This window comes from Prunus avium, chromosome 8 (genome assembly GCF_965620075.1).
Source record: "Prunus avium chromosome 8, drPruAviu1.hap1.1, whole genome shotgun sequence".
NCBI lineage: Eukaryota > Viridiplantae > Streptophyta > Magnoliopsida > Rosales > Rosaceae > Prunus > Prunus avium.
Genome location: NC_142291.1, coordinates 27,778,779 through 27,794,940, shown reverse-complemented (window position 1 = coordinate 27,794,940; position 16,162 = coordinate 27,778,779). Strand labels below are relative to the sequence as shown.

Here is a 16,162-nt window from a genome sequence, read left to right as displayed (position 1 = left end):
ATCATACAAATGGAATGATAATCCTCACTAACTTGTGCCCTAATATTCTCTTAATGTAATAAAATAATGAACCACAGACAAGTACTAATGATACTTCGATTATGTGTCTTAACCAGAACTAGACAATTCGGGAAAAGAGTACTCTTGTTAATCTTAAGCCGATATGTATGTTAAAAATGATTATTATTTTCTAATTCTGAGCTCTACTAATCCTTCTTTCGTACTCTAATGAATTACAAAATAAAACAATAAACATCACTTGCAAGGATTAATATAATACCATGGAAAGAAATTGGAACAGAAATTGTGGGATGTTATGAGCACGGTTTCTTGTTTATGCAACAGGCCTCATTATTAACAAGTTCAGTATTAACCAGGCATAACATGGTGCTATTTTGATAATCACATTATATCCAATCTGGCTCAAGAAATTAACTAGACAATACTGAATTAGTCAATAGCTTTTGAGTTATTTACACTAACACCCTCTGAGGTTTTTGGTATTTTCACAAAACCCCCTTAAGTTTTAAAATTTATCCAAACACCCCCTTAGGTCTTAAATTGTTTTCCTCAAACCCCTTTCCATTGATCTTTTGCCTAAAGATTGATGATTTATATATAAAAAAACTTCTTCAAATGACAAAGTTAGCCTATGAGATTAGATTGCACATACATTCAGTTAATTTTGTTATTTGCAAAAAATTAAAAAATAAATGTGTGAAATCATCAAATTTTGGATGAAATCATCAAATTAAAAAATTAAAAGGAATTTCGTGAAAACAAATTGAAACCGCTGAGGGTGTTCGTGTAATTTTTGAAACCTCAATGGATTTTGTAAAAACACCGAAAACCTCAAGTACTGTTAGTGTAAATACCTCTAAGCTTTTAAACATTAAACCATGGATTTGTTAAAGTGCAAGCCAACCAGAGAACATATGTTGAGCACCGCCACAAAAAGAAAAACATAAAATAAAATAATAAAAAAACTGTTTGGTTTACTAAGGGATTAATGTTTTGAACCATGATTACAAATCCAATAAAATAATAACTCACAATTATAGCTTATTCCAATAAACAAAAATGGAATAACAAAATATAAAGAAAGGAAAAACAAAAACCATGTTGGAAATTTGCGAACGCCTATTGATTAAAAGGAAGCTCAGTCATGCGTGCCCGTATTTTTTTCATCTGCCACCCTTCTTTCCTGGCTTTGCTGAGGCCCTTCCTGGCTTTGCTGAAGCCTTTCCAGGCCCCTTACCTTTCTGAGCCTTGCCACTACTTTTACTTTTCTTTGAATTGCCTTTTCCTGGCCTTTTACCCGCTCCGCTACCCCTTGCATCCTTTTTCATCCGTCGATCGACACGGACCTTACCCTTGCCAACCCTGACTTGAACTCCTTTCTTTGCAACCACGTACTCCTTCTGAGGCCTCTTAGGCTCGGCCTTCTTATACATTTGTTCAATTTGCTTCCTCTTTGAACGATCAGAGATGTCTGCCTGGTCTGATATCGTGTTTGCCTTCTTACGAATCTTCTCAAGCTTCCTAAAGGCAACCCGTTTCTTTCTAGCTTTAGCCTCTGCCAACTTCTTTACAGGCCGGGCATCAATTTCTTTAAATTGCGCTTTCATTGCATTGATCTCTTCTTTGGTCACAGGTTTGATTGGTTGGCGGTGCCTCTTTTCCTCATCCAAAAACCACCTGGGCAAGCCCTCATCATCAAACATGTACTTATTATACGCATCATCAAGCATATGTTCCCTTGGCTTTTTCCTCAGCATTTTCTTTGCACATGCCAGTATCTCAGCTTTCTTATCAATATCCATATCCTCCGATTCATCTGATGATGAGTCATCACTTGAATCTGTACCAGGAGCCGGGACTATCTCAAAATCATCCTCTGCCTTTGAAGCTTGGACTTGATGGTGATTGGACCCTGCAGCATCGTTTTCAATCTTTTTCTTAACATTTTGAATTGCATTATTCTCCTTGGCCTTTCCTACCAAGGAAGGTTTCTCCTGCCTTTCAACCTGCATTTCATCTTCACTATCAGACTTATCCAAATCCCCCTGCTCTACAGCTTCGGCAAAGATATCCTGACTAAACCAGTTATTTGTAATCTCTTCCTGAGTAGGCCCTTCCCCGTCATCAAGTGCTTCCAAGAGAGGATTCTTTTCCTGACCACCCTGCTCTTTGTCTGACTCATAGTCAGACTGAACCATATCACTGCCATCAACATCCTGCATAGCCAAAAAACAAAATCTATGAGCACAAACACTAGTTTGTTGTGCAACACCTAGTAGAAAGAAAAATATTGTGCCAACAGATCTCCCGTGCACATACGTTGCCAATCTGTTTATGCTATATATATGTGTGTGCGTGTGTGTGTATTTGCACAGATAGATTAAAACATTAGCATACTTTTCATCATCCATGCACCCATGCCTGACAGAAAAAAAAGTTCTACAGAGAGACCACATCTCAGTGAAATTTTTATCCATATCTGCACACATAATAATAGCTTCATACCTCCAAAAGTTGAGCGTCTTCAGAATTTGCTTGTTTTATACGCTTCCTCTGCTTTGCAGTTCCCTCCTTTTTCGACACATACTGTTCATAAGCCTGATCGAGAAGGTCTTCCATTTGTGCATCGTATCTAGCATCATAAATAGCAATACTTGATTTAATTTCATAGACACACAATACAAGAGACAAGATGTTTTATATATTTACTGCTAATAGCAATGCTTGATTTTATATATTTAATGCTAATAGCAATGCTTGTTTTATATATTTACTGCTAATAAAGGGGACAAGATGAATAACCTTCGGCGTTCCTCATCAGAGTCTATATCACTAGATGATGCTTCTTGGGTTTGCTCATGGCTTTCCTCATTTTCACTATCTCCCAGGTCACCATTCTCAACATCATATTCAGTGGAATCAACAGCAACCAGATCTTTCTTACCCTGAAAAACAACCATACAAACACAATAATGATATTGAAAAATATTCAGTCATATCCATATAAAGTTCACTGAGTTGGAACCTACAATCTTCATCAGGAAAAATTAAAGATTAGAAATATGATAAAAACCAAAACAAAGATTTTGACCATTGAGGAGAAAAAATAAAAGCCTTTGAAGTGCCTAAAGACCAAGGGAGAAAAGCCAACAACTGAAATAGTAGGATACAAAGGGCGTGAACTTGAAATCTAACCTCCACTAAGGCCTATAGAACCAATGGTCCTCCAAGGGAATAAAAGAAAAGCTCCGAAATGGATACAAAGATTATTGGATGAATAAAAAATGTGATTCCCCAAACTACTTGCCAAGGTGGGTATTGTGAAATGAAAGCATACCTTGATGGAAGCGAGAGAAAATAACTCATTGTCAGTATAACCATCTTGCAGTGCATCTATTTGCATCCCTGTTGCCTTCCGTACCTTGTCCTGAAAAATTGAGATTTAATGAAAGGGAACAAATCAGTAAGATAATTGCATATCTATATAGGAGACCAAGCATGAAACTATTGACAGCACCCAAGAAGCTGCTAAACTTTCAGGCTTCATGTTTGATTGATAAGTTTAAACTATCTTTTAAGCTCTATATAATCAAAGCTTGATCCTAAGGATCAATCCAACAAAGAACTTCATGAATCCTGTAAGGTCAAACTTGGCAAAGACCTGCACAAGCCTATCTTGGTACTGAATCCAACTAAAATGCTCATACAAGGCACCCACCACACTGATTAATAGATCTTACAAAACCTTACTTTACAAGATCAGGCTTCATCTCGAAACTATGGTGTATAATCTCCCAGAACAATAACCTTGTACCAGTTTCATGACTCAACAAAAACAATGAGTAATCATGCATGAACACGGGAAAAGAGAGAACAAAACGCTACAAACCTGAGCTCGTCTTTTGGATAGAAGCTTCTTTGTACGTTTCTTCTTGCGCTCCATAGCATACGTCAGCTCCTCCATTTCATTGAGTATTTTGTCTTCGTCATCCTCCTTATTCTCCTCATTTTCAACTTCCTTGGCAGTAGAAGCATTAGCCTTCTCAGGAGATAAGGCCTTCCTAATCTGCACCCGCCACCTAAATAACAATACAAACATGACAACTCAGCATGCATTAAAAAGAAAGAAAGCTAGACCGCAGCAACTGCATGTCTAGCAGCTGCATTGCAATTGAACTTTTTTTTCTTTTTTTCTCTGCAATCTGTACTGTAATTACTAAAAATACTTCTGATTTCAATTATTCTTCCAACAATCCAAGAGGTGATGTAAAACAAAACTGTAAACCCTCGGATATTTACTTCAGAAGAAATTTCAACAACCCATCAACTGGAAGGTAAGACCAAATAACATGAGCCAAGTTGAATATAATTATATAATTGCCGAAGCCAAGTGGAATTATAATTGCCCTTCTCAGCCTCATGCAGTCTCAAAGATACAAGCCCAAAACTGATGTAATAACGATCATAAAAGACATACATCCTACCCTGCTACAGAAGCAGGACAATACACGCCTCACAGCTGAATTGATAAAGGTTATACCTAAATTGATTCATATAGTAAGCCCAACCTAAACCTGAATTATATTGGGAGTCATATAGTTCCTAAAAGATATGGTGATCCCAACTATTATAGTTAAAGATGGTAAATCACCTAATTAATTGCCACTACTTCCACCCTTTGCTCAAAAGAATCAATTGATGTTACAATGATAACTTCAATAGCAAAAATAGCAAGAAAAATGCAATTACAGCAGAGACATGTGCTTTACAGATTTATAAGGGAAGAAAAAGAAAAACTGGTTGTCTGGAGATGCAATCTTTAGATCTAAGAGATAATGAAAGAAATAGCATTTCTTACTTCAAAAGATGCTTGAAATCTTGCTTCCCCAAAACACGCAAATCATCACAGAGAGTTTTAACCTGTCAAACCATAATGGTTAGATTGGTCGGAACACTAAAAGGGTTCCAAAGTATTTAAGGGGAAAAGAAAATCTATTTTTTCAGCAACTAGGGAAAAGAAATCTAAATAAAGAGAAAAAATAATACAAAGGAAAAACATAAAAAAGGCTACCTCTTCCGTTGTTAAAGTGTGCTCCTTGATGGGCAAAGATGCCTCACCCTCAAAGTTTATGGAAGTAACAGAACCAAGGATATCAAGAGGGGCCTCAGACCAAATGAAGTCAGCAGCCGAAGACACTTTTCTCAAAATTGTGTCGCCATCTTCATACCTGTATATACAACCCAATCAGTCAACAGTTCAGCTTCCGTATATAAAAGAACCAAGTAGGGATATCAATCATAAGAACCCAAAAATATTTGAACACACAAGGTCAATCATGGTGAACAGAGCAAAATAATTGACCCATTCATGTTACTCTGCGTTTACAAACCACCTATCTACATTCAAATTGTATACGCATAAACAATTACAAATACTCAAAGCATTATACAATCTTACAGAAAACGACATGCAATCTCCTGGTTCGGTAATTAAAATGCTGAACCTCACATAACAGTGATTATGTGTATGTGTGAAGAAATAAAATTTTAAATTTTAAAAACAATAGCGAAATTAGAAAGAAGGTGTACCCATCACGGTGTCTTTTTTGCTTTGTTCCTCTTAGTACATCCACCACCTATATCAAGGAGTTATTAGGAGAAAAAAAATATAATAGAACAATTATAATTATAAGAGCAAGATATTAGTCCATACGTGAAAGATGCTGGTATTCTGTTTCATCTAAATATGAGTTACCTTCTTCTGAGGTTCTACAGATTTAAATAGATGCTTCACATCAAGTAGACGCGGATCAATCTTTGCAGGAGCCTTGTACTTAAAACCCAAAAGATATGTCTCAGCAGATGAACTACGACTAGCTGCTGGTTTATCCTGTTCAACTTTCTCAAATAACTGCAAAATATATGCCAGGATCAGATAGGCACATCAATCTAAATAGCTATAATAAATATGTTTTAAAAAGAACTAGAAAATCACCTCCTTCATACAATAGTAGACAGCATTATAATCTTGCGACCTGAAGATCTGAGAGAAAACAAAAGATAAGCACTCACCATTCAAAAACCAAATGTACATAGACACACAAACACAGTCATACATACATGCATACATTCCAATTAACCGGTTCAACCCATTTCCCATTATGAATATTCAACACATACTTTGGTGATGAATGTGCCTTTGGGAGCCAAAAGCTGGGTAGCCAACTTCACCGAATCAACAACCAAAGCGTTCTGCGCAGTGGCCTCCGAAGACCAGGCCCCACCGACATTAGGCGACCCATCATGAAGCACCAAATCGAAAGCCGAGCAGCCGTTCTCCTTCATCAGCTTCCGGAGCCTGGCCGTGCACTCGGGCTTGGTGATGTCCTGCTGGATCGAGAAGGCGCCGCGGACTGGGGCGATGGGGACCAAGTCGACGCCGACGACAAGGCTGCCGACGGGCACGCGCTGCACGGCGACTTGCATCCAACCGCCGGGGGCGGCGCAGAGGTCGAGGACGGCGTGAGAGGAGTGGAGGAACTGGTGCTTGGTGTCGAGCTGAGCGAGCTTCCATGAGGCTCTAGAGCGATAGCCATGCTCTTTGGCTAGGCGGTAGTATTTGTCCAAACGATGCTTGCCCTTCACCTTGCCCATGGCTCTCTCTCTCCCTCAACACGCAGAGTGTTGAAAAATGTATTTGCTTGCTTATTAGGGTTTTGCTTAAGGTTTTATAGATTTTCACTGCGGAATCAAAACGCAGCGTTTTTGTCTCAAGTTTAAGAAACGAGACAAAGCGGTACTAATAATAATAGTTTCTTAGGGCCGTTTGGTCAATTTTCGAAAATAGTTATTTCGTTTTTCAGATAAACGAGTGTAAAACGCGTTTGGTAAATTAATAGTATATTTTTGTAGAATGAATTCTGAATTTCTGAAAATGAAAATGAAAATCTTGGCATGAAAAAAATACAAATGTCTTTTTTGCCAAAGTTAGAGAAGGGAGGGAGAAACTCACACGCATAAGTACCATGGGACTTGAACTCATAATCCATGATTTCCTTAACAGCACACCAAAGACCTGGGCCAATCCATTGGTAAATACAAATGTCTTATTAAGACGTCAAATTGATATTTTTCGTGTTTTCCAATAATATAATCCAAATAAGTTCCTGGAAAAGGTGCAGGGTATTGGGCTAGGTTGAGATTTTTCTTTTTTCTTTTTCCATTTTTGTTTTTTTTTTTGTTTTTAATGAATTAAGAGAATTATTAAAAAGTCCTTTACACAATTTGCAATGTTAAAAAAGTTCAAGACATTTTGAATTGCTTCTTCCGGTCCATTAACAAAAATTATTCATGTCACTATGCAAAATAGGACCAGTTCGTTCAATGTCACTCTTAGTGAGTGAGAATTATGACATGAGAGTCAATATCACTGTTGTAGAGTGATTGGACCGGCTTGTTCAATTTTGAAGACGCTAGACCATTTTGTCTTCATGCCCTCCTATTTGTCCTTATATGGTAAAACCCCGTGAATTAATTGTTAAGTTGTTTTTTATTGAACATGTTAAGTTGTTTTTTCCAGTTCAATAAGGTTTTCCACGAATATTTGAGGTTCCTCTCCCCAAAAAAACAAAAAAAGAGCTTAAACAGTAACTCACAGTGAGATTTTGGACGAATATTTGGATGAAATTTGAAAAAATGGTAGCATCGACCATTGGTCAATCTCGTCTCTCGAACAAGGAAGGTCAAGAGAGAGAGAACAAATGAGATCAATCTAATTTCTGATTATTCAAGTATGGAATTACATAGAACACAAGCTATAAGTATATGCCACATTCACCTGCACAATCCTTAAAATTGAGAAACAAGGAGAAAGGAAGCCCAAAAGCTTATATTCAATTATTTCAATGTGAGACATTTGGTACATGAAACATGGCAAGCATCAGAATAACTGCAGGAAAATTTCCTTGAATAAGATGTAACAGAATTGGGGATGTCGCTGCATCATGCATAACATTGGAAGTAATATCAAAAATTTAACTGGATAGTAATGTGTATAAGAATTAAAGACCACACATAACCCAATTGTATGTTTTGTGAAGGCATAATAAAATCCATACTTGCATATCCTTCCAAGAAAAATTCTACTATCAGTTTCATGAATTTTCACAATGCCTAAATCTTTCCTACTACCCCCCATCAGTCACTTTTCTATTTGTTCTAATTATGTGACAGGTGAGGGCTTCAGTCTTTCCGGCCACTGCTGCTTGCAGAAGGTTTCTTGCCGCCATACCTCTGCGAAAAACAAGGGAACCAGATTGTTATTTTTCAAACACCGGAAATCTCATTACATGACAAGTCAGATGCTGGTGCCAGTGCAATTGTAATCCATAGAATGAACAGATAGTGCTTCTAGAAGCGATAGTGGTGATATACATAAAAATAACGAAAAGTAATTGAGACTCACCTGCTTCCCAATGTTGAATGGAACATATTTGTATTTGATCATGTGCGCAATTTGACGCCTCATTGTTAGGACGAACAGAACGATCCAATAACAAAGTAGTATGGGCCAAAAGACAGGGACATCAAATGCAGAGAAGAAGGTCATGACAAATGCTATGCAGAAAGCCTTTGTGAAAGAATACCTGGAACCATGAATTACTTGCATCAATGCATAAAGAAAATAACAAGATTTTTCCTTTAACCTTGTAAAGCCAAGTTAATTGGAAAAAAAAATCATTTAACTTATATATATGGGCATGTTCACATGTTTACTGTGACAGAAGCACAAAAGATTATTGCAAATGGCAAGAAGCTTCTCCAAGGGGGCAGCAACTACATAAGACAAGCTCAATCAACAAAATAGTTTTGATACCCTTAAATATTGTTATTCTTTGGCAAGACAATAATTTATATTGTGCCAGCTACAAATAGGCTTGGCTCTCTAACATGATTCTATGGCTGCAGCAGTCACATGAAACTTTCCACCTCTTTTTTTTTTTTTAATAATAAAATCAAATATATTAATCAAAACAGGTGCAAACATGGCATATGCTTACAAGTATAGCAACCTATGAACTCTTTGAAGTTACGTTCACTACATAAGCTCCTAGCACCTAACCACCGAAACAGAATACTAAGTGCATAATTCTTCAGATGCACAACTTTAATTTGTACTGAAAAGTGCAACTATACGTCTGCCTCTATAGGGTCTAATGTGGGATAAAACACCTCCACTCGCATGCAGTGACCAATAGTCACACTTACCCATGGATTCTTGTTCCTTGCCAAAGGAAAGAGAGAAGGGAACAAAGCATTTGAAGCATCATCGCCACAGCACAAAACTTCACCCCTAGTTCCTAACCCAAACTTGAGCCTACTTGAGCCTTGCTCATTTCCAAAAAGAATCCAGCCACTCATTTATAGCCTTCCAAAGTCATCAGCCAACCCTCTAGCCTACATGCCTTTCCACCCACCTTCTATACAGCCAAACTTTCATTGCACCGTCACCCTCCACAGACTCTCTTTCTCTACCATAAACTCCTATAACCATGCTTCCAACAAAAGTTTCATTTGCCAAAACTAACAGCTTAATCCAAGGACCACCAAGATCTTTAGGCAGGAAAATTGTCCTGAACTCCACAATATGGAATTTAAAGTCTTCACCATCCCTGACTAAAATTTCTCTTGGAATCTAGAGACTGACACTGGAAACTTAAACAACACACATCTTTGGGCATGTACATCAATGAAGAGGGAGGGAGGGGAGAGAGAGAGAGAGAGAGAGAGAGAGAGAGAGATGGCAAGTGGGAAGATGAGAAACATTTCCAATAAATAAGATAAAGATAATATAACTGAGCTAGTAATGGAAAAATCAAACATCACGGTTCAAACTTTAACGAAGCAGAAGAACCAGCTCACTAAAATTTCTTGAGCCTTTCACACAGCAATGAAAACAAGACTCCTGCTAAAAGTAAAAACCATTTGAACATGTATGGGAAATTAAAAGAAAACTTAAAAAATAAAATAATAATAATAATAAGAGAGAGAGAATTTCATCAAATGCAATGCCTTGAACACCATTTTTCTCCAAGTAACCCTGATTACCACACAATCTCCATGAAACAAGAAACGCATAAGACACAAAGGGGCAACCAGTAAATGTTTCACAACCCCAAAAACATTAAGGATTACCATATAGGAGTGCTATGAAGATAGCCAATAACCTATAGAATGCAAACAATGTAAAATACGATAAAAATTGGGAACATTAAGTTACCAGAACTTAAACTCAGGAAGTCTGCGAATGAAAGGCTTGAATTCATCTGAACCTTTTGTTGGCAGTAAAGCCCCACTTGAAGCCTCCATCTCAGGGTCAGTCAATGGCGATAAAAATCCAATCAGAAGATTTAGTATATAGATCCCAAGACCATATGAAATGATGTAAAACCCTTGAATATAATAAACCCGCAGCGCATACACAATGACCAAAGCAAGAGTTCCGACCCATCTTGGGACTGAATGAGGAGTAGTCTTATCCAGATAATACTGATAGAGCCTCGACATGTCAAATATCCATTTGTTGACAGGTGATGCCGCTGAGGCACTCTCGTCCCCAACTCCCTCCATTCAATTCAATTTCCAAGCTTCACAATCTGTTAATACAATGGTACGGTCTTATCAAATAAGTAGTCACCATCACAAGAAGCACCAAACATAAATATGTGTATGAATGAGTTTATATGTGGATATATGTATGTTTATATGTTGATGTGTATGCCTATATGCATGCATCATGTATGATAGGCTAGCAGCAAACTCAAATGAACACAGTAGAACCCTTATGCAACAACCAATCCCAGTCCAGGATATGTAGAAGAGAAGAAATCCTAATGTGGATTTCCGAATGCTAAGAGAATGTAGAATGAGAAACCTTAGAGGCTTTCACTAATTTTGGGGCCCAAGAAAAGATGGAAAACCGGTCAACTAAGCAAACTACAAAATATTTCAGTACATGTAAACAAAACCAACATAAATTACATCTACCCAAAACTCAAATTGTTAATTTCTCTTCCCATACTTACTTTTTTTCTCAGCAATCAAGCTAAAAGCTAGGGTTTGGCACAAACAGACAATGTCCTCAAACAAACAAAGAAGGTTCAAAATACAGATCCAGCATCACCAGCTCCCAAATACCAACATCCCCAAATTCAAAACACACAAGAAGGAACAAAAGTTTCTGGGATTTCCCAAAAAACGAGTGATTGAATGCAAAACGAGAGACAACACAAATGAACACTTAGCACAATCAAAGGCAAATCCAGATCCAAAACAACAATGAACAATGGGAAACCAGTAAGGAAAGTGATAGGGAAGCTGACCTTCGATGACTGCCAAGCTTGGAGAGCGGCGAGAATTGATTGGCGAGAATTGTTGAAGAAAAAAAGCGTGCAGATCTGTGTGGGTTTTGAAGTATTTTTATTGTTTCTCTTCTCTTTTCTATTTTTATATTTAACGGACAGTAACGCGCATGAATCGTTGTTGAATACAAGTCACCAAGGCAACGGGGTAGAATCTGAATAACTGGTGGTGGGATAATGCCTTATGCTATCAGACAATTTGGTAATTTTGCACAAAATGACCAAATTCTTTTGCTTACACTACTTTCTTTCCTTTTACTTTGACCAACCGGGAAAAAAAAAACAACCAAGATTTTTTTTCTTAACATTGGTTGTATACAAATTTATCTCTATGAATTAAAAAAAAAAAAAGGTTTTTTTCTATCACTTGCATCATGCGACGGGATAAAGATTAGGTAATAAGAGCATCTCCAACAACATCACTAGCTTTTTTTTTTTTTTTTGTCTTAAACCATGAGGTGGTCCTGGATGGGCCCCAACTATGGGTGGCACCTTTAAGCCTTAACCACAACTCAGACTAATCCCCACTCACACCGGGTCGGCCCGTAAAGGGTAAAGTGTTGGCCAAAGTGGTGACTCCGTACGAGAGCAGGGATCGAACCCCTGACCTCTCTTAAGGAATGAAAGTGTCGAACCACTCACACCAACCACCTTGGTTATCACTAGCTATTTTTAACTAACCTTGAATATATATATATATATATTTTTTTTTTAATTTTTTTTTTAAATCAAAATGCTTTTTTCATACAATTTTATGTCTATCACTTTTATTTGTCGGAGAGATCACGTAATAAAAAAAAAATAGACACAAAATTATATAAAATTGATTGTACTTAAGAATTGCTCATCTAATCGACCCTTGTAACCTGTAATTTTCATATTTTTTTTAAAAAAAACTGTAATTTCTAATCATCAAAATATGAATTTAGTCTTCAAACTATAATAAATGTGTGACCTTTTTTTTCAGAATAATAAATGTGTTACATTAACGACAAAATATGAATATAGGCCGAGGAACAATCGCCGAGCATTGACTTTTGGTCAAACTTTTCCGCCATGCATAATGGTTTGGGTTGGGCCAAGGAATTGGGCCGTCCCTCCTAAGGTTTGGGTCGAGATTTTGTTCCATAAATCTTGTGCCGTGTGAACTTTTAGTCAACTTTGATTTGGTTTAGGGTCGAGTCCGTTGTGTCACGGCCGTGGGCCATTAGGTCTCATCCCTTTGTTTTTGCTTTATGCTTAGATACTTTAGCTTCTAGACCCAAGACCTGGACTCAACGGACCCTTGCCACGTCATTTCTTAATGTGGGGCCAAGAGGGAAAAAATTCAGGTATTTTTTGGAGCGCAATACACTCCAAACATTATATTATTGTTCATGACAAAGGGTAGGTCCCGCCTCACAAGGGTGCAACTCTTTTATACAGTGTGAGTTGAGGTAGACGATCAGTGTGAGTTGAGGTAGACGATCTAAAATTGGATCGGTCTATTAAAGAATATAAGTCTCATATTGGAAACTTGATTAAATAAAATACAATATATAATCAATGGTTCCACTACTAATATCACCGATATCTTTTGTGATAAAACCTCATACATACTGGGCTTTGTAGGTGGTTAAGTTGGGGACAATATTGGTGTTATTAATAGTAGGCCGCTGGCTCATCTCTCTAAAATTTGATACGATCTAGAATAGAAAGAAAAGAGAACTCTCAACAATCTAAAGGTGTGAGCATGTAGGTCCTGCCTCATATGGTGGTTTATTGCCGCTTCACTTGTTGGTATCTCTTTCTCCAATGGTGAGGCTCATCGTATACCGCATTTTGCCTTGCATATTGGGGATTCTCTATACTAATTTGAGGAACCTCCTGATTTTATTTCTGATGTACTGTACAAGTATTGTAACTCATGATCAAGGAATTTCCTTTGTCCTTGATACATGTTCAGACTTATTGTATTAGCTTTTTCACATCAATAATATTCTATAGCTTATCATAAGATAAAAAAAGACACAAATTGAAAATAGCATCACTCATAATGTTAGATGCTTGGTTTTTTCTTTCATTATCATGATAGAATTCAACGTGCAGAACGCGGTTTACGGTTTACGTCATGAGGAGGATAATTTTGATTAAGATGGGCAACTTTTTCTTATCTGATGGGCATCTAGTTAGACATGTGTTGTCTTCTTTCATTTCTTCTTTAACAAAAATATGCGGAGATGAAAAGAAAAGTTTGAATTAACCAGTACTAGATAAGAAAACGAAATAACACAAAAAATATCACGATATTGTATGATGTTCGGAATTTTGGATTTTCTTTGTGGATCTTCTGTTTAGTTGTACTTTTTTTATTAAAAAAAAAAACCACTATAATGTGATTCTAAATCTGAAATTACTAAAAAAAAAGTTAAACAAGATAGGATTAAATTTGATCATTCAAAATCATTGCAGACAAAGCCAATCATGAGGCGAATAAATTTGACCCGTTGAAAAATATTGATAAACAGATGTTGTGTTGGTAGTTCCAATTACCTAATACATAGGCAATAGAAAGTAAAATTTTAGAAAAGAAAAATAAGAGAAAATACTTTTAAACATTTCTCATTTGATTTTGACATGAATGAGAGAAATACTTATATGAAATACAAGTAACACTATTTTGCTATTCTCGGTCAATTACAGCATGTCATATATAATTATTTTTTTACACGGCAATCTGTGATTGACCAAAAATAAGAAAGCATTATTATTTCCATATCGTACAAGTTTTTCTGTATAAGTGGATAGGTGGATGGTGTCAGAGTGTCGAATGACCGACAATATAGTACAAGTGTCCCTCTCCAGGAAATGACGTGGAGAAAATATGGCCAAACTGATGATGTTTGGTGGGTAAACAAGGTGCGTGGCAATGTAACCCTCCAACAAGCCATCCAAGTACATAAAATAAAAACTATAAATTAAAAATTAAAAATTAAATAAAAAAAGGTTAGAATGGTTTTCTGGATCCCTGCTTGGCTGGCTCCACACTCTAAACCAGCCGAGCCTGCCACAAAAATTTTGCTTTTCATTTTCAGTGTTTTGTTGTACACGTGTTCATGCTTATCCGACTCTGACTTGTCCTTATTTGGTCTTTTGGATTATTTTTTTTAATATTTATTTTCTTTTTATCCAAGAGAAGGAAAATGAATTGCAACCAATAGGAAAACTACAGCTGAAAGAAGTGGCTATTCAGCTGAGCCTATTCATTTACTAGTGGTGGAGAGCCATAAACTGAAATTATATCAATTTTTCTTTATATTTCCTTCCACACCCTATAAATAAACATGGGGTGCCAAGGCCACTTCTAGCCTAGGCTTGCCTCAACCTTATTATCGTGTGACATGTTGACGTGATTTTATGAATTCATTCGAATAATAATACATGCATAATATATCAAAAATTTTAACTTTAGATGGAATATAAAAAATCCAATACAAGTTATAATTTACGTCAATTCAAAATAGGACGTTGATATGTCACATGATATTTCTTTTCTTTTCTTGGAGAATCATGTACTGCAAATTAAAATTATCAAAGTAAGTTTTTTTTATTGCAATAAAATATATGTGTAAATCAAAGGCAGTTGGCCAAGATATTTGCAATGGGGAAAAGATATTTCAGCAGTTTTTTTTAATGGAAAAGTGCCCATGTCTCTCAGTCTCAACGAGTCTTTTGGCTTGCGTATCATGCTAAATTCGAAGTCAACCTTATGTGGCAGGCCCAGATTCCTATAAAGAAAATAATAATATAATATAGAATGTTTTTTATAATTGATTATATCAAATATTGTGTGATCAGCACATTACTTTTCTATATATGACATATTTTCCTTCCTAAATATCCATCCCCTAGCATGTTGGAAAAGAAAAGTAGAATGAAGAATATGACATACTAGCATTACAACTATGACTAACTATATCGTTCTAGAATCTTCTCACTTCAATTGGTCCCTCTATTTAGTTTTTGAATTTCATACTCACCAATTCTTTTTTAATATATATTTTTAGTATAAGCGATAATCTAAATTGGAGGGAATGGGGGTTTCTTACACACACACAACTAAGATGATATGAGGATTCGAACATGAGACCTCTTATCTTTAAGTCAATGTCTTTTTTCACTAGACTAGACTTCTTTGGCCCCAGTTGCGGTTTCAAGATTCAAAAGTCGGTTGGGCAAAACTTATATACTAAATTCATTCATTAATAAACATAAAAAGATACACCTAGTCAGGGGGGACATAATGAGTCTATCCTTGAATGCATCTCTATCCATAAATAAAAGTTCAACAAATACAAAATCTAAAACCAAAAGTAAATGCAATGCAATGCAATACAAAAGTAGATACACCTAGTCAAGAGAAGATGTTGCCAAGTTGCCCCACCCAAGATAATAGAATATGTAGCCAATAGAGGGAGAATTTGACCCCAAAAAAAAAGAAGGGAGAAACTTGCTGCTATCTGGTAGCAAAGAGAGAGAGAGAGAGAGAGACAAGAAGTTTAATAGCCAAAGAGAAGGAGAGAAAATATGGGACCACATGGATGGGCAACATATGGATAAGTTTTGTTTTTTTTTTACTTTTTTTAAATTTTGGGGCTGGGCTTATACACATGTAGGTTTATTTTTATTTTTTGAAAAAATTTGGGCTGGGCAAGCACCCAGCCTGCCCTGTGCACAGCCCC

At 36.5% G+C, this 16,162-nt stretch overlaps 2 protein-coding genes across 2 annotated transcripts; both read right to left on the bottom strand.

The window, feature by feature from the left end:
- Positions 1-938: 938 nt before the first annotated feature.
- LOC110768366 (FtsJ-like methyltransferase family protein) lies at positions 939-6,732 on the bottom strand. The gene is made up of 11 exons (XM_021972124.2): positions 6,202-6,732; positions 6,017-6,064; positions 5,777-5,932; positions 5,611-5,657; positions 5,093-5,249; positions 4,880-4,941; positions 3,911-4,100; positions 3,359-3,448; positions 2,824-2,966; positions 2,527-2,653; positions 939-2,237 (listed from the first exon to the last, which is right to left on the bottom strand). The coding sequence occupies exons 1-11, from the start codon at positions 6,673-6,675 to the stop codon at positions 1,185-1,187; spliced, it is 2,547 nt and encodes an 848-aa protein (XP_021827816.1). The 5' UTR covers positions 6,676-6,732; the 3' UTR covers positions 939-1,184.
- Positions 6,733-7,997: 1,265 nt separating this feature from the next.
- On the bottom strand, positions 7,998-11,577 carry LOC110769282 (protein RER1B). The gene is made up of 4 exons (XM_021973262.2): positions 11,403-11,577; positions 10,301-10,676; positions 8,486-8,666; positions 7,998-8,313 (listed from the first exon to the last, which is right to left on the bottom strand). The coding sequence occupies exons 2-4, from the start codon at positions 10,648-10,650 to the stop codon at positions 8,263-8,265; spliced, it is 582 nt and encodes a 193-aa protein (XP_021828954.1). The 5' UTR covers positions 10,651-10,676; positions 11,403-11,577; the 3' UTR covers positions 7,998-8,262.
- Between the last annotated feature and the right edge of the window lie 4,585 nt (positions 11,578-16,162).